This window comes from Stegostoma tigrinum, chromosome 30 (assembly GCF_030684315.1).
Source record: "Stegostoma tigrinum isolate sSteTig4 chromosome 30, sSteTig4.hap1, whole genome shotgun sequence".
In the NCBI taxonomy this organism is placed as follows: Eukaryota; Metazoa; Chordata; class Chondrichthyes; order Orectolobiformes; family Stegostomatidae; genus Stegostoma; species Stegostoma tigrinum.
This window is the reverse complement of record NC_081383.1, coordinates 11290365-11318363: the sequence shown is the minus strand read 5'-3', so window position 1 is coordinate 11318363 and position 27999 is coordinate 11290365. Positions and strand designations below refer to the sequence as shown.

Below are 27999 nucleotides of genomic sequence, written 5' to 3'. Positions count from 1 at the left end.
AATTTCTGATTCCAGTGAGAGCAGAAGTGTCGCTGCCGGATGTTGAAACCCAATACCAGCAAAGCAAAGCTTATGTTGAACTGAATAAACGTTTACAAGTGGAGATTCACGAGTTGGCATCACGATCCAAAGAATTGAAGAAAGCAGGGGAACAACTTGATCTGAGTATTTCCGAAATTAAAGATAAGCATTTTCAAAACCAAGCAAATGATAAAGAATAATGATTAGAACTAGATTCTAGCTGATGGAAGTTAAGAAATCAGCTACTTTGACTGGACCGTTTTTGCAGTTTAAGTATGATTTTTCCCTCTGGTTTTGTGAAACAGATGAAGAGGTGGCTTTACATATTTCAGAGATACTGGATCGAAATGGTTATATTGGATTTGTGGAGCACCAAGATCAAATGGCTGGACGACTGATGATAAAAGAAGTAACTAATGTTATCCAGCAAAGTAAAATCACCATCATCATTTTGTCACAAAGTTCCATGGGCAATGGCTGGTGTCGCAGAGTCTCTGAGTGGAACTTGCAGCATTCGATTGAGAAGGGAAGCAAGGTTCTTCCAGTCTACTTTAATATAAAGACAGAACAAATTCCACCAGTTTTTAGACACATTAATGGACTTCATTACGATTCCAAATTTTTTACTAAAAGACTTCTGGATAGCTTGAAATCAATAAAGAAATCAACATACAAATCTGCTAATCAAATGAAAGATTGTTTAGAACAAAGCAAATAAATATCATTGGAGTAGAGTAGAAGCATCAATGATCATTACCTGTGATTTTCATTTGTGATGAATAAGTTGCATTGTTTCAAATTTGTTACTTTAAATTTAGTTGAATTTTTGACTGAATAACAGGAGGAATCAAATCAAGGTTATTGATATTAATTTTATACTTAACATTCCCTCAAGTGTCAATGGAATTTCTAATCAAATTCCATCTTCCTTTCAATCAAGGTTTTATCTCAATATTTCTAGTATGAGAGCATACCTCAGAGACTTACAATCTTTTCATAGCTAAACTAATCTCATCATCACACATGTCTCTGTTCTGAAAGGCAAGTTCAGTACTTTAATATGATAAGGCTGAGTATAAATAAGCAAATGTTATCTTGTAACAGAAACAACTTGCATTTCAAAAGCACCTTTAAAGTAGGGGTGTCCCAAGATGCTTCATGGATAAATAAGGGAAAGAACCTATATACTGTTGAAGAAGCTGATATGATATATTGTTTCAAATATCTGGAATTAAGGAGGAGTGGAAGTTTAGACACATATGCTCTGGGATGGAATCCTAGAACGGAGGATCTTACCCGTTATGTGAATGGGAGTGGAATGCATGAGAAGATGAGGCAGAGATGATGGCCTAGAGAAGTAGTCACAATATGAGTGAGCCAGGTAATGCCCGTGGCAGATGGTGGAATTTGAATCCAGTATGCCTAATGATGACCAATGTTGTAAAAAAAAAACTATCTGTTGCCCTAATGCCCTTTAGCAAAAGAAATTGGCTTCTCTGCCTGCCTGGCATACATATAACCCTATATAACACTACAGAAATATTGACTCAAATGCCCTCTACCCTTGAGCAATCCACTCAATTATATGAATTGCTACAGTCTGAAAATAAAAATGAAAATGGTGGGCAACCTTGGCACCAAAAACAACAAAATGAAACAGCCCTGCTAACCCTGCAAAGTACTCCTTGCTAACATCTGGGGGCTAGTGTCAAAATTGAGAGAGCTAAAGCCCAGACTAATCAAGAAACAGTCTAACACATTGCTTGTATGGTATCATTCTAAAAGAATGAACCAGAAAAGACCATTATTATCCCTGAGTATGTTTACCCCACTGGCAGGGCATTCGTAACAGAGTTGGTACGTTGCTATATTAGGAGGAGAGTTGTTCTGGAAATCTTCAACATTGACTTGCCCCATGGCATTGGGCCACACATGGGCAAGGAAGTACTAAAAGTGGCATGGAGGCAGAATGAAGTCTCCCATCCAGACATTGTCCAAGAGTTCATTGGCATTACCACTACTGGTTGGGACCTAAAGGGCAACTGCTAGACTGGGTCTGTGGCAGATGGTTTGGAGAATCAACAAGAAGAAAACCTTACTTGACCTCACCAGTTTACCAGCTGTAGATAGATCTGTCTATGTCTGTAATCAGTAAGCATGTCTATGCACAGTCTTTGTGGAGAAGTAGTCTCATCCTCATGTTGAGGGTATCATCCGTTACGTTGTATGGCACTATCACTGTACTAAATGGGATACACTCCAAACAAAGTGAGCTCATGTAAACTGGCCACACGTGAGACACTGTGCAGCAGCAGATAGAGGTTGTAAACACTGTGGCTCAGTCTGAGACTTGGCTCTGGGGGCAGGGATATGGATTTTATGATGGGGCCCAAACATGGCTTTGATCTTCCCACTGCTTACCTGGAGGAAATTGCAGTGATTGAATGCAGGTCGGAGATGTGGTCTGACACATAGGGCGGCTCAGTGGTTAGCTCTATTGCCTCACTGTACCAGGGAGCCAGGTTCAATTCCATCCTTGGGCGACTGTCTGTGTGAGTTTCCTCTAGGTGCTCCAATTTCCTCCCACAGTCCAAAGATGTGCAGTCTAGGTGGATTGGCCGTGCTAAATTACCCATAGTGTTCAGGGATGTTTTGTTTAAGTGGGTTAGACATGGAAAGTGCTGAGGTAGGGGAATGGATCTAGGTGGGATGCTCTTTGGAGGGGCAGTGTGGATTTGTTGAGCTAAATGGCCTGTTTCCACCTTTAGGAATTCAATGAAAACTAAAAGGAGGGGATCAGGGCAGGAGTTGGGGAGAGAGAGAGAGTGCCAAATAGGTACATTTCACATGAAAGTCCTATTATTCATTCTTGGGATGTAGGTGTGCTGGCAACATGGATGTTTGCTGTACGTCGCCAATTGCTCTTGTGAAGGCAGCAAACTGTCACCTTGAAGCACTGTAGTATTGGGTAGAGAGGATTTTGATCTCATGTCACTGAAAGTCTGGTGAGATATTCCCAAATCAGGTAGGTATGTTTGGATTACAAGTTTGAAGGTGGTGGCATTCCTGTGTGTCTACAGCAATTGTTTTTCTAGGTAATAGAGGGCTTGGGTTTGAAAGGTGCTGTTGAAAATCCATTGAATATTTGCTGCAGTACATCTGGTACATGGCACATGGTACCACCATTGTACATCAGTGCTGAAGGGAGTAATCATTGGTGCTGTCTTTGCCTGGATGCTACCAACCTTCTTGATTGTTGTTGGGACTGTATTCACCTAACCAAGTAGGGAAGATTCTATTACATATGCTTTTCCTGACGATATTTGTTTTGATGTGGATAATGTGAAGGTACAGAAAATATTCATGGAAATGGTTCCAGATATGAGGTACCTCAGTTACATAGATGCATTGGAAAAACACATGTAAGTGGATAAATCCCCAGGACCTGATAGGTGTGTCCCACAAGTTTGTGGGAAGCCAGGGAAATGAGTGCTGTGATATTTGTATCATCGATGGCCATAGGTGAAATGCTGGAAGATGGGAGGTTAGCTAATGTACTGTCATTATTTAAGAAAGATGGTAAGGAAAAGCCAGGGAACTATGGCCAGGTGAGCCTGATGTCAGTTGTGGGTAAGTTGTCGGAGGGGATTCTGAGGGACAGGATGTACATGCATTTGGAAAGGCAAGGACTGATTAGAAGTAGTCAACGTGGCTTTTTGTGTAGGAGATCATGCCTTGCTAACTTGATACTTTTGAAGAAGTGACAAAGAACATTGTTGAAGGGAAAGTGGGGGACATTCTCTATTAGACTGCAGCACGGCATTCGACAAGCTTCCGCACGGTAGACTAGTTAGCAAGGTTAGATCACCTAGAATTCAGGAATAGCTAACCCTGTGGGTACAAAATTGGCTCGAAGGTAGGAGACAGAGGATAGTGGTGGGGCATTGCTTTTCGGACTAGAGACCTGTGACCAGCAATGTGCCACAAGGATCAGTGGTGGGTCTGCTACTTTTTGTCATTTAAATAAATGATTTGGATGTGAATATAGGAGGTATGGTTATTAAGTTTGCAGATGACACCGAAATCGGTGGTGTAGTGGACAGTGAAGGTTACCACAGAGTACAACAGGACATTGATCAGATTGGCCGATGGGCCGAGGAGTGGCAGATGGAGTTTAATTGAGATAAATGTGAGGTAAGGTGAATCAGGGCAGATTTATACACTTAATGGTAAGGTCCTGGGGAGTGTTGCCAAACAGAGAGACCTTGGGTGCAGATTCGTAGTTGCTTGAAAGTTGAGTCACCAGTAGACAGGGTAATGAAGAAAGCGTTTGGTATGCTTGTTTGTTTTTTTTATTGATCAGTGTTATGCTTATAGGAGTAAGGATGTCACGTTGCAGCTATACAGGACAATGGTAAGGCCACTTTTGAAATCCTGTGTTCAATTCTGGTCTCCCTGCTATAGAAAAGAATGTAAAACATGAAAAGGTTCAGAAAAGATTTACAAGGATGTTGCTGGGGTTGAAGGTTTGAACTGAATAGACTGGGGTGATTTTCCCTGGACCTTCAGATGTTGAGGGGTGACCTTACAGCAGCTTATAAAATCATAAGGGGCATGAATAGGGTAAATAGCCAAAGTCTTTCTCCCAGGGTAGGGGAGTTCAAAACTAGAGGGCGTCGATTTAAGGTGAGAGGGTAAAGTTTTTTAGAAGGGACCTAAGGAGCAACCTTTTCATGCAGAGGGTGGTGTGTATATGGAATGAGCTCCAGAGGAAGTAGTGGAGGTTAGTACATTTGCAACATTTAAAAGGCATCTGGTTGGGGACATGAATAGGAAGGGTTCAGACAGATATGGACAAATGAGACTAGATTAATTTAGGATATCCGGTTGGCATGGACAATTCAGACTGAATGGTCTGTTTCTGTGCTGTATGTTTGTGACTCGATAACTAGGGCTGTTTTTCTTGGAGAAGTGGAGGTACCGAGGAGATTTTAAAGTGATGCACAAAATAATGGTGGTACGGGTTTTAAAGAATAAAGCTGAAAGATTTTTTTTCCCCCAAATGGTCAAATTGAAAACCAAAGACAGTGATTTAAGCTGTTTAGCAGAAGAAGCAATGGTGATGCAAGGACAAACCTCTTCACACAGAGAGTCATTCAGATCTAGAATGCTCTACCTGACGGCTTAGTGAAGGATGATTTGTAGTGATTTTCAAGACACTTGAAGTATTATCTGAAAAGCAAACATTTGTAGAGTTATTGTGAAAGACAGGAAGACAGCACTAGCTGCATATGTCTTGAAGAGGACTGGCATAAACATGATGGGTGGAATGTCCATCTTCTGTGTTGTAATCATTTTATGATTGTTCTGTTATTTGATGCAAACCATGTTTCCTAGCCTGAATTTACTTTGGCTCAGCCTTCAATAATCTAGTTTGTCGATCCACACTAGCACCCCATCTCTCCTTGTGCGTGAAATTTAAAATCTTCCTTCTTTTAAACCCTCCTCTGCTTCCTGCAACGTTTTCCAGTGCATTGTCTGTTGACCCTCTGATTTTGGTTGCTCGTGCACTTCCTGTATTCCTAGGGTCATCCTACTCTTGGTGACTGAGCCTTCAGCCACGTTGCCTGTATTTTTTCATGACTTCCTGAAAACCCCTCTTTCTCTCCCACCAATTTTTAAAAAAACTCTTAAAAGCCTTTTTTTTTGTCATTACTCTCATACATTGGTTTTAGCTCCTTTTCTTGTTTCATTCTGAATATTAAACCAGTCTCTGTTCCTTGTCACTGTTACTATCATTGAATGTTGTAAGGATCCATCTGGTTCAGTAATGTCCTTCAGTAAAGGACATATTCCACACACAACCAAAAACATAAGTTACTGGAAAAGCTTAGCAGGTCTGGTAGAATCTGTGAAGAAAAAAATCAGAGTTAATGTTTCGTGTCCTCAGAACTTCAGGATCCTATTCCATCCTTATCTAGTCTGACCTACATCTGACTCCAGACACATAACAACGTGATTTACTTTTAACTACATTCTGAAATGGTTTGCAAGCCACTCAGTTCAAGGACAATCAGGGATGGTAAAAATAGTGGCCCAGTCAGCGACACCCACATCCATTATACCCTAAGAAGTAGGAACAGGGGTAAGCATTCAGTTTGCTTAAGCCTGCTCTGACATTCTTTGCATCCACTTTCCTGCCTTATCCCCATAACCATTGATTTTCCCCCCTACTGATCAAAAATCTATCTACTCAAGCCTTAAATATAACAAGTACTCTACGTTCACAGCTCTCCATGAGAAGGAATTCCAAAGAAGTCACAACCCTCTGAGAGAAGAAATTTCTCCTCATCTCAGTCTTAAATTGATGCTCCTTTATTCTGAGACTGTCTCTTCTGGTTCTAGACTCTCCCATGAGGGGAAACATCCTCTCAACACTTATATTGTCAAGTCCCTTAAGAATCCTAGATATCCCTTCTAAACTGCAATGAGTAGAGTCCCAACCTGATAGCCTTTGCTCCGAGGATAACCCCTCCATACCAGGGATCATCCGAGTGAGCATTTTCTGAACTGCCTCCAATGAAATTATATCCTTTCTGAAAATAAAGGGACCAAAACTGCTCACAGTATTCCAGGTATGGTCTCACCAACACCTTGCATATTTGCAGTAGTTTTAATACTCCGCTCCCTGAAATGGCCAGCATTCTATTAGTTTTCCTGATTATCTGCTGCACTTGTATGCTAACCTGTGTTTCATGCACAGGTACCCCCCAAGACTCTTTGTGTTGCAGTTTTCCAGAGATTTTCCTCACTAAAATAATGGGGTTGTTTTTAGCAACAAAAAAAATGTTGCTGGAAAAGCCTTTTGTTCCTGATTTACAGCATCCACGGTTCTTTTGGTTTTTATGGGGTTTTTTTGTTAGTCCTAAAATTAACAACTTCATATTTTCCCACGTTATACTCCATTTGCTAACTTTTTGCCCACTTACTTAACCTATCTATATCTCTTTATAAACTGTTTCTAGCCCTTTCACAACCTGCCATTCCGCCTAATTTTATGTTGTCTGTAAAATTGGCTACAGAACATTCATTTCCTTCTTCCAACTCATTACTCTATATTGTAAACAGTTGTGGTCCCAGCAGTGATCCCTGTGGAACCCCACTGGTTACAAATGCCAACATGATAAGCAATCCATGATAGGATAAAGAAAATGTAACTATTCAATAATCACAGGATTTGCTTTCTTCTTTAATAATGTGGGAGAAAACACACAAGTACACAATAATTCAACATCACATTTGTTCATGGCAATGACTCAAAAGTTACACAAGAATCAAGAATTTAGAGAAATATGCATTATTTACATCATTTTTTCTTTCAATTATCCTCGAACTTACTGTTAAAAAAAATTCAATACTTTGATTAAATAAATCAAAAACAACAGCCTAACACAACATTTCAGAAAGATAATGATGCAAAATAATTTACTTCACAGTGTAACACTGTGTAAAGGTTTCTGGGGAGCACCAACTCCAACATAAACAGAAATTTATTGAAACTGTCCATTACAGAAAATTAATTATTCCTGTTATTGAAGTTGCAGATATTATACACAGTTCAATGTATGGAAATATTATACACTGCTTATATGATTTGTTTATTACACTGGACAAATCCATCAAAATAATCAATATTTAGTTACCCTACTCCAAGATTTGAGATGTTCAGGTCTCATTAAGACCAACTTGGCAGATCTGGATGGTAACATAAAACGTGTAGTCCTTGAAAGGTAACATGTTATATTTTAATCTTTTGTGTGTCTGCAGTAAAGTTTAAGAAAAGAAAGCTAACCCCCATCTATCAGGAACTAAGTAATTTTCTTCACAAAAGGTACAGTGACTTATTAAAATTAGTGACCAACATGTTTTGAATAATGATATTACATCTGAGTTTGGAGGGCTGGAGTAATCTGAACCAGAATACTAAGCAATGATTCGGTTACCATTTCAAAATCATACATTCCTGCTTTATTTCAACATTTCTGTTAGAGAACATTTGTATGGAACTGTGGCTATAAATTGTCATGCCTCCACTGGAAGTCCAGTGTAATTACATAAAATCATAGAATTTACAACACAGAAGGAGACCATTCAACCCACTGCCTGTACCGGCTCCCAAAGGAGCCACCTAGCAAGTCTCATTTACCAAAGCTATCTTGCCGAGTTTATGTTGGCAGTTTCTGTTATAAAAGTGGATGCATTAATTTATGCATAATGAAGCACATTGACAAAAAAATTAATTTTTATGTACAACTAAAAAATATCAATGCTTTTCAACAGGGAATTACGATAAGAATAGTCCAGGTGAAGCAAAGTTAGAGGGCAGATTATAATTGGACTAGGAACATGTATATGCCCTCAGGTGCCATTTCAAACCCATACATTCTTCCCTTATTTCCCAAAATTCCAACATTCAGAGTTATAATGGAAGCAGTATATGTAAATGTTTCACACTGTAATTACACCCTCCTGTCAATGGTACTGCTGCAATGGGCCCTCTGGCTAAAGAATGCAACCTCAGAAATGCTTACATAACCAGTTTATAATGAAGATAATTGGCACAAAATTCGCACAGACATAAGATGATTAATATATTAATTATTAATGGATAGAAATTGTGCTGCATGTGATTTTGTTCTTATATATAAAAAGCATTCTTAGTTTAAGTAAATCATGAATATGAAATTAGTGGACCAAAGTGTATTAGTTGGATCATTTGCTACTTAGTATTTACAATCACAGTATTTAGTACTTGGAATCTCAGTGCAGAAAGAAAAATGGCATTTAATACATCACTTAGATACTTTTAATTGCAAACTTAGCTATGAAAATCTAATTTCCTTGCCTTTTGCTTGTAACACCTTTTATTCTTCCTTTTCGTAAACACATAAAAATGGCATGGCTTTTACAGACTTATTCTGTGTCATTTTGAATGTTTGCTTTTACAGGACTGTGTATGATAAAGAGACATTGGATCCTCTATTACTGCGTATTGAAGAATCCCCACCCCATGCTTGAGACATGGTGACCTTCAGGTTGAACCACTACTAATTGTCTTTCTCTCTCTAATGAGAGACCAGCATTGTAGGACTATGGCAACTTTATCTGTACCTTTTATTGAGGAATTTATGTTGGGCAGTTTGAAAGGTATTTTCAGAAATAATAGAATTTCTGTCGTACCTACTGTATCACAGGTAACTATAACATAATAGTAATTCATACACTCATTGAATCGTAGAATCATGCAGTACATAACTGGTCCTTTAGCCCACTGAATCTGTACTGCATTAAGTTTAGCTCAATGTCATTTTTATTCACCTGATATTATATTTCATCTGTGGTCCTAGATATTATGAATTCCGTTTCACAAATTAATGCTTTGACATAGAGCTTAGCATAAGATTTCTGTGGGGAATTCACATGCAGAAACTTGCATGCACTGCAATTTTTATACTCATTATGCCAGAGACGGCTTAGCTTTGTAGTTAAATTCCTGATTCAAAGTCCCATCATGCAGGATTTGGGACAGGAAACATTAATTTGCTAAATGTAGTAAAAGATAGAAGATAACCTTACATTTATACAGTGTTTTACACAAACTCAGTATGTCCCAAAGCTCTTTACAAGAAATGTGTGCAAGGAGATGGAGAAGAAGCAGGCGGTGGTCAGGGGCAAGTGCAGGGAGTCGCTTTCAGAATCCATTCCCCCGAATGCCTACCTTACCAAACCCCAGTGATAGGCAGGTCACCCTGGTTTCTCAGGCATGAAATTAGCCATTTTATTTGCCTTCTGAGGAGGCAGGTAATCAGAAAAGAGGCAACTTAAGGCTCCTACTTGGCCATTCATTAACCACTTAAGGTTTTTAATTGTAAATAAGTTAAGAAAGTTGCCATGGACCTCCTCGCCCAGCATTTAATTGTAGAGGTGGTGAGAAAGGGGTTAGTTTCTCTCCAGGTCCAATTTGCGCAAGTATTTTCCAATTGTCCATGTATCCCGCTACCTCAGGAAAGTAAAAATTCCACCCTATGTGAAAATGAGAATGCAGTGTATAATGGAATGTACATTTAGTGCCAGTCAGCTGAGAGGAGAAAGAAAAATTGCACACTGTCATAATTGCCTAGTTTTGCCAAATGGCAAAGAACCAATATTTGCAAATTTCAGAATTTGTGACAACTGAACTGAAGCACCGACTTCTATGAAACATTGTACCGCAAAATTGTTTCAATTTACAGTATTTATATTGTTTTACTAATTAGACCACAGCTGGAATACTGTGAACAGTCTTGGGCCCTATATCTAAGGATTGGAGTCAGTCGAGAGAAGGTTCACAAGGCTGATACCAGGTATAGGAGTACTGTCTTATAAGGAGAGGTTTTAATAGATTGGGCCTTTTGTGAATAGAGAATGTAGAACAACAAGAGGCAGTCTTATTGACACATGCAGGATTCCTAGAGGATTTGACAGGGTATATGTGGAGAGGTTGTTTCCTGTTCTGGAAGAGTTTAGGGCTAGATGCATGATCTTAAAACAAGGTATTGCGCATTTAAGACAGAAATGAGGAGGAATTTCTTTTCTCAGAGGATAGTGAATCTGTGGCATTCTTTACTGCAGAGTCTTGAGAGGCTTGGTCAGTAAGTATATTCAAGGCAGAATGGACAGATTTTTAATTAGCAAGTGAATCAAGGGTTATGGGAGAGAGGAAGGACAACAAAGTTGAAGATCATCAGATCAGCCATGACCTCATGGAATTGCAGAGCAGACTCAATGGGCTGAATGTTCTACTTCTGTACCTATGTCTTAAAGTCTTATATGTGTATTGAAGTTTGTCATTAGTAAGTTTGCCTGCTCATATTAAAATACAACAGCCACTTTTAATGAGGTCTCAATTACAAACTTATCTTTCAATTCCTGCTGCAATTATAAGTTGTTACAACAGATTATATCTTCTTACACTGTCCAATATATTAATTTCAATCCAGATCTTCTCAAAATTAAGACAAATTATAAGAAATGAGCTCTCAGATGGTTTTGTTATGGTACTGGGCTGATCAAACAAGGGGTTTCCAAGACTCAATCGCTGGTTAAGCAAATTCAGATTGTAATGTAACATCAGAGTTGGATGATATAACTGGGCCTGGACACCTCTGGGTGAGAGACATTGAGAGTACGCTGGGGTGACGGCATAATCCGTCATAATTTGTATTCAGTGCTGAAAAGTATGTGAATGGCAGGTGACAACCAGAAGTGAAGTTGATTGTGATATCTCCATAAGCTGATCAGTCTATCCACATTCATTGCTTTAACTTACAGATGAAAAATTACCAACTGAGTATGAGCATCTGAGATATGCTGAAGAGGAGCATTCTTACAATGGCTGGGAAGTTAGAAATGGATAAATGGGTAGAAAGCATGGCATGATGTTTAAAAAGAATAGTTTCATTATAAATGGAAATGCAGCTTTTATTTTTAAATAGCCATCCCAACAGCATGTTACACTGCAGATCAGCTGAAGAGCTACTTTCCTGTGTGACAATCTGAGCAGAGTGGATAGCCATAGAATTGTTATTACGATAGGACTGATAAGTGAATCAATTTTAGGTGCAAGGTGAAGAACCTGCAATGAAACTGGCAGCAAAGATGCAAGTTATTAATATGCTGCTTTATAAGCATATGTAAACAAATCCTTTTAAAAAATGAACACGCCCATTGAACAAACATCACAAGACATCAACCAAAGTTGGAATAAGTAGGACAGAAGACAAGGTAAATCAATTAATATGAAAAGTTATGCCTTTCAGGATCTAAGTGTTCAGTGATGTGTGCAGTCTTATCAAAGGGAAAGCAAAGAACAGACACTGCATCTCGATTATCCAGCCCTCCCTGAATAGGACAAGTACATTAGCCCTTTAGGGACTGCAATAGTATTTCAAATAAGTAACGCAGATAACATGATTCAACTTACTTTGTCCTTACTTTGATAGCTCCTTCCATTTAAGAAGTTATTTTTCATTCTGCATATTTCACAAAGATAAATTTCTTATAACCGTTGGAAGGCTATTTGATGTCAATGCAAAAGAAAAAAGCATTTGTTGCAGAATCTTCTATAAAATGAATTAATTGAACATTGACTAGTTTGCAACTTTCTTCAATTCCTCAGAGGGTTAATGAATGAACTGAGCAAATATTAATACACATGGGATAAATGGTCTATTCAGTAATAACCACTGAACAAAACTACTTAATGCCAGAAAAGATTTGAAGCTAAAAATAAGAAAACTCAAAGGGATAACGGATGAGAAGCCAGATTGGATTGGCAAGAATTAGGGTGATATGTTAACCGAAGTTTGTGACAACAAAGTTCTGCTTGAATTAAATGCTATGTAAGATGCAGTTTATTTGTAAACGGACAAGGCACTGGAAAGGTTTCATCTATAAATGATGCTTATTTTGGTAGCAGAAGTTAAGTAGCTAAAGAAGAACAGAACACAGATGGTTAATAAGTAAAATTGATGGTAGGTTATATACCTTATTCCTAGTGATGGACACTTTTAGTATCATTAAGTAAGAATGAATTGAGCAAGACATTGCCAATTGTACATCATTGATCATATCTGACTTCTCCATGGCAACAATTGATTATGTCCCCGTACAAGTGAAATGTCCTGTTTCGCAATATTGAGTCCATATTCATCCATTATTATCAACCAAGTAAGTGGGTACATTGTTTTATGGGGAGATCATGTCCTTCAACTGTATGGAAGATTAATTCCAGCTTCCTGTCTAAATACCCATGATCACAACAGACTTGGTATGGAGCATCATAAGCAATTCTCCCTCTTCACACAATCTCAGAAATTATAGGAAATATTTGCAAGAAAAAGATTCCTTCCACTTGAAATGTTGTACAGGACAAATTTGTATGGAACTTGTGCCAATTTTGATGGACACACATTTCCTCTGGGAATGTAGGAGCATTGTAGCTCCCACTTTGAATACCACAAGGATTCAAAAATAGGAAGCACAGCTTTCTTCTAGATGGATTTTCTTAAGCGCTTTCAGACATGTTAACCCATGTCATTGTCCTATTGAGTCCTGCTGAATACAAGAGCTTTTTTTTTAGGAAACTGTTTGATTGAACTGCAGTTGTCAAAATAATATTTAAAAGATTTTTTTCTTTCAATGAAAATAAATAGATTTGAAGTTGCTTAAAGGTGAAAAATAATTGAAGTTTTTCATCTTGTAATCTTCAGACCCAAGACACAAGAAACAGACTTCAATAAAGCAGAGAAGATGGTGTTTATCATTGGCATTGAGATGCATCAATATTAGTTAACTATTAATCTTAATTCTCAGACCAGGCAAGTAGGCTGATTAGATGTTATCATTAGGATGCAGGAAAGATCGGCTAGCTTCCATGACTCCTTTTTTGGTATGAAAAACGTGTAATTCATGTACAACTTCAATTTGCCTGTGTAAAATATGATCTTGTGTACTTATATATGTGGCTTACAGTGCATGCAGATGTATTATACTGCAAGCCCAACTGACGATCCAAAGCTGCTTCCAGTATAACTCTTAGCACCGACGGATTTTTGAATAAGTTATTTCTAATTTTTCTTAGCAAACCCAATTTTACACAATTACACAGAAAAGGCCTTTTTTAATTTAAAAAACAATCATTTTCATTTTTAAAAAAAAGTGATCATGGAGATAACCAATTGTTGCTGCAAATCCTTGGGATAACATAAGCCAATCAGAATCTATCTGCCCTGGCTAAGAATTAAGATTGCGAGTTAAATATTCTTGCTGCATCTCCACATCAAAGACAGCCCAACCAGTCAACAATCACTCCTCATGCCGAATAAAACTGGTGTCCCTTTTGCCAGTCATCTGTCTTAATTCTGATAAGTTCAAGATGAAAAGCTTCAATTTCTTGTCTCCTTTTAGAAATGTTTAAGTTCTGTACTACCAAGAAATGGCTTGCAGTTTTTCAGTTTTTAAATTAAAAACCGAAAGAACTGTGGATGCTGGAAATCAGAACTTCAGTTCTGAGGAGGGGTCACGGAAGCAAGCGCAGATCATTAACTCTGTCCATAAATTTCTCTCCACAGATGCTGCCAGACCTGCTGAGCCTTTCCAGCAATTTCTGTTTCTGTTTCTGCAGTTTTTAAAATGTTATTCAATATATTTCTCTTGTACTATTTTTCAGTTCACAATTAAAAATAAATTCATCCTTCCACAGATATGATACAAAATATTTAAAAATGATACCTTAAAAGTCAGTGTCAAAATGCCTATTGCCCTCTGTGATAGACAAAGAGAAATGAATTGGCTTATTTTTGCAGTTGTCCTTTTATGTTTGTAACAAAAATCTTTAATTTCTTTTCGCCTCTTTTCCCCTTTCGAAATAAAGATGGTTGTGTCCTTCCCCAAATTTTGTTTGGGTGTCCAATTTTAAAATGACCCATAGCAAATTCTTTTGCACTGAAGCAGTATAGGGTTTATTAACACGTTCAAGAGCCCAGGGGGCTGTAATCGTCACACACACACGCAAACATACAAAAAAGAGAAAGGAAAGGAAAATGTTACAACTATAAATTACTTATAAATCAAAAATATTGACATTAATTCACATGAATTAGGATCCAATAAGGTAGTATCCAGGGAGGTCTTTCAGCTGGCTGATCCTCAGGATTCATTTTTCATCAAATTTAGGTGGAGTTAGTTGAGGACACAGTAAAATTAATCTTGTAAACTGGAAATTTGTTCACTCCTCTGGCACAATATTGGTTTCTTCCCAAAAATCCTACTTCAAGAAAGTTTGAGTTTAGTGGTAGGCTTTAGCTTAGCCTGAAGCTGCCATGCTGATTTCTATCCCAATGATATAAAGCACACTCAGGAAAGAAGTCACAGCTATGACATCAACGCTATTCAAATAGAGTTAGAAAGTCACAGTTAACAAAATGGCTTTGATGCTTTTCCGAGATTATTTGTCGGATATTAGCTCCAGCTCAAGCATAATGGGTTGTGATGGCTTTTTTCCAAACCAAACATTATCTCGGGTTTCTTTGCATCTGTTTGACTAGAATGTCAATATGATACAAGGCTGTGACACTCCAAGAGTTTTTTGCATTGCTTTTCTCAAAACAATGTTTATGGACCTCATTCTATGGTTTCTAGTAGCCATGTTGTGACCAGCATATGTGCAGTTCAAAAGAAAAGAGAATATAGTTTAAATAATATTTAGAATCTCTCTTCATGCCTTCTGGCTGTGATGTCCAAAACACAGAAGGATGGGAAACAATTATCAAAGCAGCAATATGTTTGCCGATCTGCCAGCAGGAAGGGGACAGACAAAAGTTAACTTATTTGTCAGTTTAGCAAATTAGTTAACCCAGAGATAAATTTGCAACTAAACTGACATTTTTAGCAAAAATAAATGTTTAAAGTCTGTTAACAATTTGAATTGAAGTTTTTTTAATGAGACAAACATTTAAAATACATGACTGTGTTATAAATAAATACTCCACATTTTTCTGATATGCAAAAGTTCCAATTTGCACATTAGTTCAATAAAACATAAAAATCCTTAAATGAGGCAGTGATAAAATGGCATCGTGTGTTGGCCTGAGGTTTCATTAGCCTCAGTGCTGCCCTCATTAGCCCAACGGCACTGCCTTCATTCTGTCTGCACCACGGTTAAACATATTTTCTGCTGAATTCCAGTGCGTGTTATGCCAAAGAAAACTACACATACTACTTAAACAGCACATAATTACAGAAGTGTCAGTCATGCCTATGTTGAATACTAGATTTTGTCCTTTAAAACCTTGGAGGTTAAAAATAACCAGCAGTGAATATGCTTAACGACATCAGCTCCTTTGCCATTGAAAACAACTGCAGGAACAGGACAGGCCTAGAGTTTCCATGATATCTATGGAGGCCATGTTTTAAATGGTTTCGGAGGCTTAATTTAAGCAATAGCAGTCAAAGATCAAGCATACATGAATATGCTGTTATTGGTTTTTGCTTTTAAAAATGTATTGTTCAATAAACTTTTGACATCTAGCCATTTTTGCACCAGAAGCAGAAATACAAGCTTACAACTGCAATTATTTAAAATTCGACTTGATCCTTTCTAGCATTTGGGAAAGTTAGAAACAGATACAATATTCTGGTGAAAGAGGGTTTGGGAACAGTGGATAATTAGACCATGTCCCATAGACATAATTCAATTGATAAAGGATTTTGTCCATATATATATAACAGGTAGACAATTTTATTTACAATTCAATAGACGTCTGTAATCAGAGATGGAGAATAAAATTTGTTAGAATTAAGGAATTTCTCTGCAGTACAGGATATGGACACAAGAGAGGCATATTTGGGATACAAAACTGTTACTGTTGGAAGAATGTGACACATTTACATAGGCAATTTCCATTATAAATGTGGAGGAAAAAAATTAAAATGAATAATCTGACAACAGAAGTGTAACAAAAATTTAACCACAGGAAGTACAGTTTTATAAACTGAAAGGGCATACAGGTTTTAAAAATTTATGCCAAAGGTAGCAGACAAGTGGAAATATTACTTGACCCCTAAGCTTCCCCTTGTTAAGCAATAGTAAGTATACAGGACTCCATTGTGATGCCCTTCAGATAGAATGGCCTTCAACATTTACGGCCTGGGAAGTGTGATCACTTTGGTAAAGATTCAGAGTGCAGCTGCAGAACCATACTTCAGAAATCAGCAGCAAGTATCGGCAGAAACAGTATTGGAACTAAGTATTCTCTCAATCAACACACCTTACTGAAAAGAAGATAGGACTCTTAAATGTCAGAAAAGGACTGTCTATTCTCTCCTTTCCTGCTTAAAGTGCACCATATAGAGTCATAGAGGTGTACAGCATGGAAATAGAGCCCTCGGTCCAACTCCTCCGTGCTGACCAGAAATCTTAAATTAATCTAATCCAACCTGCCAGCATTGGGTCCATATCCCTCCCAACCCTTCATTTTCTTACCTTCTCACCATTTTCCTCAATCCCTGTCATTTCCACATGATCACAAAATAGCTTTGGTTGAAACACCCTTTAGTTCATTTGTAATCATTCCAACACAGACATCCAGCTGTTTTTCAAACAATCCTTTAAATGCATGTAGCGGCTCCTTGAGCTGAGTCTACCTTTGTGAAGCCATCACGTTAGATCAGCAAAGGTTTAATTTTTTTTCGAAAAGGCTCCACTCAAAATGAATGTAATAGTGACTATTTTTTAATGCTTTCTCACTGCTGTAAATGTAAGCCTGAAATAAAATGCTGCTCATGAAATAAAACATAGAATAATTCTTACAAATCGGATTTCATAGGAGTACTTTTTCTGTGGGATATCTTCTCTAATTCAACGTGTCTTTAACCATATACTTTTCTCCCTATTAAAACATTTACTTTGTTTATGATTACAGTGAAGGATTTCCATTTGAGCATGACATGAACAAAGAGCGTGACTTAGGCAGCTTATTTAGTTTATTCCAGTCGATTAAACTCTGATGCAGAAAATCCTGAAAAAGTTCAGCTTATTATGCTAATACACAATTGTTCTCCTTCCTTTAATTTAAATTTAGTGGAAGTAAATTACATCACCCACTGATGAGCACAGTTAATTGCTTTATGTGTACGTAGCTTTAAAGCTGCTTTCCCTAGACATTTTCTGAAGAAGAGTCCAGGCCCGAAACGTCAGCTTTCCTGCTCCTCTGATGCTGCTTGGCCTGCTGTGTTCATCCAGCTCTACACCTTGTTATCTCTTCCCTAGACAAGATATCACCAGCAGACAATGAGTAGCTTTGAAAGGACAGCATCCCTCTGGTTCTGCAGTATGTTCTTACATAGGGAGCCGCATTTTACAGCACACCTTCAGGAATATTTCTGGTATAGGGTGGTAAGACTCCTGGCTACGGCTTTCCGTAATCTTAACCATTCCCTCCAATATGGTTTGATGATATGATGCCCACTAGGCCATCCACCTGTTAGCCCATTGGCACAGTGAAGCAATTACCTTGCCTGTATGCTCTCAATCTGCCTCCATAATGTGCTAGGCAGTGAAAGGTGTCTGTCTCTGCACCAACTTTAATAAAAGAGCGAGAAGGAGGAGGGTGCCCTTCATGATTGATGTCCCCTGTGCATCACGGGCATCCTCCCAACAATTCTGTCCACCCATGCATTCCCATCTTAGCTTCAAAAGCTCTCACATTCTCCCCTAGTCTCAATGCCAATACGTAACTCTCTCTACAATCTATGTCCTCCTAGTCCTGGAGACTGCCTACAATGACAGGTGGAGCTGCTGGACATTCTGATTGGCCGATCAGCCTCTCTCACGGTTAGGATGTCATTTTACTGATGGTAGGAAGTTCCACTCTCACCTCTACCATGAATGTGTTGTTAGAACTACATTATACATTTTGTGAAGAAGTTAACCTATCTTTGAAATAAATACTAAAATGTCTTACCAAATGGCTGTCAAAAACAGATGACTTCTCTTGAGGATTCGACTGCAGTCAAAGGAAACACTTAGGCAGTGCTATCTTAAAAATCGATCATAATGGGTAATTAAATAGTTCAAGGATTCCAGAATGGTACATTGAATCTTAAAAGGTGTGAAGACTCAGAGCTTTTGTCATGTTGAACAGAGGACAGGAAAAAAGGCTGGACAAGGAATTCCAGAATAACTGACTTTGCCTTGTTGCACAATGATTCATCAAAGTTAACATCTGCAGCCATTTTCTTTGATTGTGATCAAATGTGGCTAAGGATAGAAATTTAGAGAAAAAACATCTGATTCCCACTAGAGAGACATCTTGAAAATTCAGCTGCTTCTCAATGAAGCAACAGGCAAAGGAATCCAGGGCGAGATGAAATCTTCCTTAAGGACTGCTGTACTAAATCGACTACTGAGAGCTGCAATCTGCGAAGCCATAGAAGTGAAACAAACGGTCCTTCACTCACTTCCAGAACTAGTTCTGCTTATTGAATCCATCTAAGACAACAACTTATTTGACTGTGGAGAGCATTGCAGCTGTGGAATCAGACTTCAAGTTTCAACCCCTTCAGAAAGAGAATCTTCCAGCAGTTTAGACCTGAGTGATGCTGGATATTGATCTTATTTTCATCTTCATGTGTAAACTTTATCCCCATTTTAAGTCTTTATATATATTTATGACATATATATTTGTTAATCTAGTATCTTTACAATTTTTACCTAAATAGTTCCCATCAGTAGTTGTGAGGTAAACCTACATTTTAATCTTGCTTGCAATGTAAACCTTTGCTGCTGGTTATTTTCTAAATGGAATCAATCAAACGGGGCTACATATGAACCTATACAAACTCTTATTTCATGGACCACACTGAGGAAATTACCTGTTATCTGGTTGTGACGCTTTGTTGAGGTCGCCTGTAGTACGTGTAGTAGCCGTCTTTAAAACTGGCTGATTTATGACTGACACTTTTTGTGAGAGAACAGCAAGCAGTATATGTACTCCTTTTCCTCCTGCCCCTGTGAAGTTCTGTCCTGTGGCCAAGACACAAGTCTAAAGCCTTCAAGTAGCGCACAAGCTTAAGTTGAGTACAGTTTCATCCTAATGCTTAGGAAGTATAAAGGATTGAGTGAAGGGCTGATTTTACATTGTTGACATCAAACAGATTAAAAGTATGGGGGCTTGGGCGTGGGTGCAGGGTTTATGGTTAACATTGCACGCACGCCCATCTTTTCCCTGCTAGGCTCAAAAGATGCAGAGTGTCTCTTGAACAAGTGTTAGAGAAGCAAAATTAAATTTGCAACTACATGGTATCTTAAGGTGTCTCACACAGAAAATTATTTTCAAGTGCAGTGATTCCTGTCATGGCAAATACAGCAACCAGTTTTCACACTGTGAGGGATGAACATCCGCTTTAGCATTTTTGGCACAATTTGAGTAGCATTGCAGGAAAATTTCCTGTTCTGCTTCTCTCGGTCTTTATACTGTTCACTCAGCTCCAGCAGACAGAGGGAGACTGCTAGCAACTGTGCAACACTTCAGTTGAAATCGCTGTCAGGTAAAAGCATTATTAATAGCACACTAAGTACCAATCTGCTCTCAGTCATTTTTGGACCTAACTCTCTTACTATCAAAGATTACACTACAATGGCAATAATTTTATCAATTCTCAAATAAAACATCAACTTACTCATCATGTATTTTTTGGTAACTTTCCTTCCAACGTATGGTAGATGTTTCTCAATCATTGACTTGTTTTGCAGTTGCACCTCTTGCCAAAGTTCAATAATTATTTTTAAAAGATTTGATATCTTTTGCTAATTTTTTTTGGTGAGGAAATTTTTGGCACAAAACATGAGAACTGAATGATTCCAGGTCAGCTGCAGGTCAGATTAAATACAAAGTGCATCACATTACTCCCCAGCAATTTTAACCCCAAACTGAGCGTTGTGCCCACTTAGTGCGGTATTTCAATTTCCTGTGATAACTATCCTATTGGGCTCTTTAAATGGCAATATCAATTTTTGTGATAATTATACTAAATGCAGGTATAGATGTTGTGAACCACCACAGGCGTCAGCATAAGAGTATTCCTTCTGATCGAATTGTGTTAAAATCTAAACCCCAGATCGGAAAGGATAACATACAGAACGTATTCCCCATATTTATCCTTGCACAGCTCAAGAGTTATCACTGCATATCTCCCTGAACCACTAAGTTATCGAGTGCATTTTTAGATTGTAAGAATTCTGAAAGTTAAACTTTCAGCATTTATCTTTTCTAATAGTTGTCAAAAATTCAGCCAACAGTATTGCCAGCACAATGTCGGGACTGGCAAAAAAAGTCTAATCTATTTAGAACATCTTGAAAAAATGTAACATCAAACAAAAAGGGAAACTTTACATAAAACATTTTGAATTATAAATTTTAAAGATGAAATTTTTATGAAAACATTGAAGCAAGCTTGGTTAGAAAATGACACTACCCTTTCAAAACACTTTTTCTTTTGATTGTAACTCCCAGGTAACACATACATTTCTGCTCCTCAATTACTTTTAATCAATCTTTTGGCTATGTCTGAGACAGGCAGGATATGAACCGAGACCTTCAGGGGCACGGAGATAGGGAAGCTACCACGACACCACAAGACAGCCCATAATTTTAAATGTGTGTTGTGAATTAGGAATAAATTATGAGTGAACTGTTTCAATCTGCTTGTCTGTTTTTACCTTCACTTTACATTGGACATTTGGAAAGTACTGTTTTGTAAAACAAAAGACCTATGTTTGGTCACCAGTGTAAAAGAAATCAACAAATTACACTGCCTACTCTCCTTCTTTCCATTTAAACTGTGATTGCGCGTACTCATGGGACATATTAGCGAGCAGGATGGTGAACATTACTACATTAACCAATACTCCAGTAAGTGTTGTACACATAATTGAGTGCCTTAATTCAGGTTACACGGTCTAACTTCATTATTATTGGAACAAGTATCTAAACTGAGAAACAGGCCCCTTATTGTCACACATTGTAGCTGTCTTTGTAAGTTGAGATATTCATTGAAGTGGCAACCACTGCCAAATTAACTATCAGTTTTATAAATATCAGCTTAGATCCAGCAGAATCTCAGCAAAAACATAACAGTCTTAGCATCTGATTCACCAAATGCATTAACCAGCCAAATATTCTTTGTTCAGTTAAAACCTGCCAAACAACTGACCAAACAGAAACCAAACAAACTCATAAAGTTTGAATGTTACCATTCGTCACTCAGATCTCATTGGAATAATCCCAGTATTTATATGTGTAAATCACCTATGGATCTGTATCACCATTTGTTGTAGTCAGCTCATACATATAAATAAGTGGTACATTAACATTGTTGATATTAGGTGTCTTTGCAGGAAGTACCTCACCTTATTATGTCTTAATTAAAAGATAGTCTCATCATCAGATGGATGGCAGTAGAACTAAATTAAATGATGCATGCATTTTGTACCCCAATTAAGACTGATTGAGGCATATTTATGAATGAACACATTTTCCGCAGATTGTATCACTCAAATGAAAATTGCAAAGCAATAAAGTACTTAAGGTCAAGTAGTCTACTGATCAATTTGACTTTCAACTTTGCACTTTTCCCACTGTCTTCTCATTAATAATAGGCGCTCGTATCTGGGGTGGTTGGAGAGATCCACTGTCTGATCTTATTGTCTTGGGGCTAGGTATGTAGTTGAAAGGGGTCACTCGAGCCGCTCTGCTTGGAGAACCATGTCTACTTGAATTAAAATGCACATGCCCTGGGACAGTCGTATAGTTTTCAGTCTCAGCTGAAGTGGTTGTATTGTTCCTCATCAGCATTATCGTTTCAGGTTCCAGTTCATTGTCTGAATAGACCCTATATGCTGTCTCTGTATTCTTCCCTATAAATGATCTGCTCACGGCACTCCTCGGAATAGCCTGTGCAATGTGAGGGATTAGATCAAGTGTTGGTGATGTGCTTGAATTTGTTTTGGAGATGGGGAAATCTTCAGTTTGCACAAAAGCATCACTGGTTTTAGTTTCCACAGTCCCCACTTTGTTCAACTGCTGTTCAGACTCTGATTTATTTACCAATGCCATTGCTGAAGGTGGAAGAGAGTTACTGAGAAAATAGGGAATGTCTTCATCTTTGATTCTTCTCCATGTTCCTTTCAAACTTGGCTGATTCTTTCTCATCTGTGGTTCTTTTTGGTTTGCAAGCTGTTGTTTAGTTCGAGGCTCATCTTCACTTTTTGCTTTGTCGCTAGATTCTGATGAGGCTGAACGAATGGAGGATGGGCTTCCTGCCTGCTGTAATACATTAATATGTGGAGAAGATGAGTAACGTTTAAAATTATCCTGTTTCCAGGTGGCGCTGTTTTTCACAGGGAGCCTTGAAGGGCTCTCCGAACTTGGCCTCCTTGAAAGCTTCTCAGTTTGGAGTCCATCCTCATTACGCATGGCTTTTCGTTGACTTATGTTCAGGTTGGATGTTGTTTTAACGACTCTTAACTCTTGGCATTGAGAAGAACTTATGAAGGCCTTCTGAAAATCTGACTTGCTTCTTCTTGGTGACACAGACTGAGACAGTGATGAGACTGATTCAGACGAAGAAGCTTCAGACTTCTGTCTCATGAGAAGGCTAGAGGACTCTTTGATAAAGGTCAGCTGTCGCACAAAGCTGGACTTATCAGATTCGCTGCCACTTGATTTTGTTGATGACATTCTCACCAGGTCTAGCCTGTTTGGTGGTATCACCTTCTTAGAACCTTGACTCTTATTCGGTCCAAAAGATTCGTTCCTTTGAAAAGAGGGCATCTTCTTTGCTGGAGTTACCTGTTTAGTTGGTGTCTGAATGTTTGGTGGTTGGGCTGGAGATTTGCGAGGCTGTTTCCCTGAAACTGGAGATTTGATATTTGGAGTAGATGGTGTGGAAGTTGCTTGAGGTCTTGGTTTCTGTTCGAGCTTGTGGGTGCTGGGTTTTTTTGCATGTGGAATCCCTTGCCTATTAGATTGCACAGATGGTGTACCATTCTTTGGGGGCTGTCTGGAAGGTGTGGAATTCCTTGATGGACCTCTTGCCATTCTTGCCGGTGGTGTCACGCTTCTTTTTGGTAAAGTACTGTCAACCTTTTCTGTCATATTTCCAGGCCTGTGCAAGCTTCTAGACCTACACGTCTGGTTGGAATTCTGGGAAGCTGTGGTATTTTTAGGTGCTGCTTTCTTTGAAGCAGGAGTAGCATTTGCAGATTTTTTCCACATATCAGGCATGTAAATCACAGTCCTTCCTCGAAAAACCACAGGTAAGCTCACAGCCCGAGATGGTGGTTTAGATGCATTTGAAAATTTATTGGCAACTGAAGCCTTACTTCCAGTCACCTTACTATTTTCATTCTGTTTCCTTCCATCTTTAGAAACACCTTCTGCGCCCTCAACACTGCGTGTTTGCTCTTTCAGGGTCTTTTTCTTATCTTTTTGCTCGAGAGTGAAATGCAGTGTTGATCCAATGGACAATCCTGACACAAATGATAAAATGGAGTCGGATTCAGAGGAGGGCTCTCTCGAAAGGCAGGCTGCAGCCTGGTGCAAGCTGGTGACTATTGAGTTGGCACCTTCCTGAATAGCTTTCCACTCGATACTTTCCAGATCAGGAGACGTTAAATCTGACAGTGAGCCATAAACATCTTGACTTGTATCCTTCCTGTGGTCCAGGTCATAAGTCATGTTCCTCCCAGTGTTGTTTTGCACATTACTCTTCAGGTTTTGCTTTGCAGACCTCTCAGACTTTCGCTTTGAAGAATGTTTCCTCTTCTTTGGCATTGCTGAGCTGATGCATTTCTGCAAAAGATCATCTTCTGAATCACAGCTCAACGAACTGGGTGAACTATCTCGTCTTGCTGATAAGGATGGGCATCCATTATTAAAAGATTTTGAAGTTGTAGAGACTTGAGACTTTTTCCTTGATTTCACAAATGCTTTCCGTGTTTTCACATGGGTGTCCTCTAATTCCATGTCACTTAGTGAACTTAGTGATGAACTAAGGGAAAAGCAAAGAGGGCTTTCATCTGTTATATTTCGTTCAGTTTTACTAGCCAAATTGGTGGTTCGGAACTTTGCCATCCCTTTATTGTTCTGGTTTGGTTCATTCTTTGCTACTCCATTTTGGTTAATGACTTTTTCCTCATAGTCACTTTTTACTTCAGTTTTTGGGTTCACTGTATCTTTTGCAACAGTAAGCATATCTAAAGAGTCGTTTTCATAAAAGCAGTAAACAGCTTCCTCAGTCGGTGTCGTGTGTCGCATAGATTGAAATGCATAGCTTCCATGAATATATTCTGCACAAGAAATGTCCACTCCTTGCTGTCCTTCTTCTGACCTCTTACAATTGCTCTTCCTTGTGTCCAACTCCAGCACATGTAGTCCTGATGTAGTTTGATCCTTTCTTAAGCTTTTTGCAATCCCACCTGATTGAAAAGCATGGCCTTTCTGGCCGTGATATGACTGTGTTGGGAGGGAATTCTGATTTCTTTTCAGAACATCCTTCTGGTTCAGATTAAGCGAATGCGATTGCACCACCAGCTTTGAATTATTTACATTTAAGTTGTATTTATTTCCTTGTTCAAGACTTCTGTCGTGCATCCTTACAGCTATAGGCACCTCTAAGTCATCAGAATTTTGTCCTTCTGCGGGGAGTAACTCCCTCCTCTCAATCACTTCAGCCTTAATGTTTGTCAATTTGGGTGATTCTTTTTGAGGATACTCTAAGGTCTCATCGCTGAGTGAAGCTGAACTGGAAAAATTGACCGGAGTTCCGTCAACAGAATCTGAGTATGAGGAATCTTCTTTGAAAGTGTCATTTTTTGAGGAGCTGTGCCCAGATGTCTCTACCTGAGAGTGAGCTGGCAGTAGCATATAAACAGGCAGCTGAAGAGGCTTCTTAGCTTGCAGGACCTGAGTGGGCAAACTGGGTATAGCAGAGGTTTTCACTTTCCTGAATTTGTTTGGCATTGCAGAATTGATGCATTCTTTCAGGATCTCAATGTCATCATCAGAGTTTTCCAGGATGCTGTCCAGCTTATCAACTTTTTCCATTCCGTCTCCATTCCGTTCCTCTCTGAAGTCTTCTGCTTGCGCACGGCAATTAAAGCAGCTCTTCTCTTGTAGGAGTGGCATTAACTTTAACTCAATATCCTTCTGAATATATGGCTCATGAAGGGTGAGGGCACTCAGACTTGAAGCACATGAAAAGTTTTCATTGGGTTTCTCTAAGGTGAAATACAGCATAGTGTCAATATCTGGAGGGAGGTGAAACCGTTCCTTAAAATCATTGATATCCATGTGTTTTTTCATGTCACCATCCCAATGGTTATTGCCTTGACTGGCATCTTTGTCTCGTTGGTCAAGCAATGGTGTTTTACTACGGCTGGGGGGCATAGTTTGACCAGGGCTGTCGGGCAAGTCACTGGGACTGATGGTACCACTAATCATTTCACTGCAAGGGTCACTTTGAATAGAGCTTACAATTGACGGGCTTTCAAAACTTCCAAGTGAACTGACTGAACTGCATCTACTTAAGACCAATGGGGTTTCTTGCAAATAGGTTTCTGATGGACTTGATGGACTGGAATCCACATTTCTAGAAGATAACTTTTTCCTTATCAGAAACTTTTCATGCTTTGGGCAAGGTATTTCTATAGGTTGAGATGCACAGCTAAATGGATGATCCCTGGACTTGATCTGTATATCCTCTGAGGCAAAGGATTCATCATTTATTGTCTTCTCAATGGGCAGTGGTGATTCTTTCTCTACGCCAATGATTTCCAGAGAAGAGTCACTATCGACCTCATTTTCACTACCAATTTGGACATCTGATATGTTTTCTGCAGATGAGAGTGATGAGAGTGAACTACATCTTGAGAAGCAAATTGGAGTGTCTTCCACACAGTAGGTTTGCAAAGTTTCCTGGTCATTGGAAATTGGTGTAGAAGTAGATGTGCTAGGCACACCTGGATTTACATTTCTGCTACTCTGTGAATATCCAGAATGGACCCATGCTTGCTTTCTGCCACTCAAACTCTGAGGTGTCAGAGAAGCTCCTGGACTCGGGCTTTGACTGCTTCCCGTAGTAACTGAAGCCATGTGGATCTTTTCATAAAAAGGTGAGAATCGTTTCTTACTTATTTCATCTGGTTTTCTTAGCCCCCAGGCTTCATTCAATGTAATTCTAGATTCTCTGGAACTCGGTTGTCCATCGGGATCTTTTCCATCTCTCTGATTGTTCTCCCCATTCTTTAAATCTAAGTTGGTCGGCCTTTTCTGATAAATAGGATGCTCGCCTTTTGGGTCTGCAACTGAGGATTCCTTTGCGTGGCCTTTTGTGTCACATTCGCCAGCATTATTAACACCGTCCAGACTATCACTTGATAAGTTTGAGTAGTCTGTTCTTGCACCCAAAAACGTGTGCACTTTGCTACAATTTTCACGTTTGCCTGAATTAGCAACATCAGTTGGATGACAGGGCGATGAAGACTTTGTCCTGGTTTCATTCAAGGCATCTAATGCACACTGCCAGTCAATGCATTGATCTTCAGAACTAAGACTGAAACTGTCTTCTGAGGATGTGTGCATGTTAGACATATCTTCCACAATTTTGTCAATTCTGGCTACTGTTGTAGAGATCTGGTTTACCAACCTCTCTGCTGCAACAGATACATTATCAGTGGCAGGATTGAATTTTTGAAGATTTCCATCGAGATCTTTCTCTGATTCGGAGCATCTTCCACTACTACGACACCTGGACATGCCTTGTCCTTGAAGAAAGGAAGAGTTCAGGTACATGGAGAGCACGCTTAAGCCTCCTGTTTCTAACCCAGTTGATATATTGGGACCCTCATCGTCATCAAAGCAGCCAGAGTCAGAAGCATAGTCTTTGGCCAGGTTTTCAATGTGCCTGAGGGGTTTGTTGATATTGGGATGCTTGGGGCTAAGTTTTTCAATGCTGTCAAATGTCTCTGTTAAATGTTTAGCATCCAGTTCAGCTTCCAGAGCTTTCTGCTTCCTCATATATAGAGAAGGCATGCAAGAACCTGGGGACACCATGCTAGTGTCTTTGTACTTGGCTGGCCGGTTTGTCAAAAGGTTCCTCAGGGCAGCTGCACTCCCCATTGCTATCATCTTGTGCTTGGAATGAATCAGGTTCCTCAACATGCTGATGGCTCCCAGGTCCCACAGTAGTTCCTGGTCCTTTGAACTGCGTGCTGAGAGATTCCACAAAGTTCCACAAGCATTGCTGACAATAGTCAAACTATGGGACTTCAGGTGCTGCAACAAGGTCTGCAGGCAATTGTAGTCACGTAGAATTTGC

The 27999-nt window shown here is 39.0% G+C and overlaps 2 protein-coding genes across 6 annotated transcripts in view; one reads left to right on the top strand and one right to left on the bottom strand.

The window, feature by feature from the left end:
• Positions 1-8989, top strand: part of c30h19orf25 (chromosome 30 C19orf25 homolog) — a 20440-nt gene extending 11451 nt beyond the window's left edge. Inside the window, exon 3 of the mRNA XM_048559936.2 lies at positions 1-8989. Within this exon, the coding sequence (XP_048415893.1) occupies positions 1-221 (221 nt within the window). The 3' untranslated portion in view covers positions 222-8989.
• The window catches only part of apc2 (APC regulator of WNT signaling pathway 2), a 206655-nt gene continuing 185912 nt past the window's right edge, over positions 7257-27999 (bottom strand). For all 5 annotated transcript variants that reach the window (XM_048560209.2, XM_059638527.1, XM_048560210.2 and 2 more), the window contains one exon: positions 7257-27999. In XM_048560209.2, the coding sequence (XP_048416166.2) occupies positions 22239-27999 (5761 nt within the window). In that variant the 3' untranslated portion in view covers positions 7257-22238.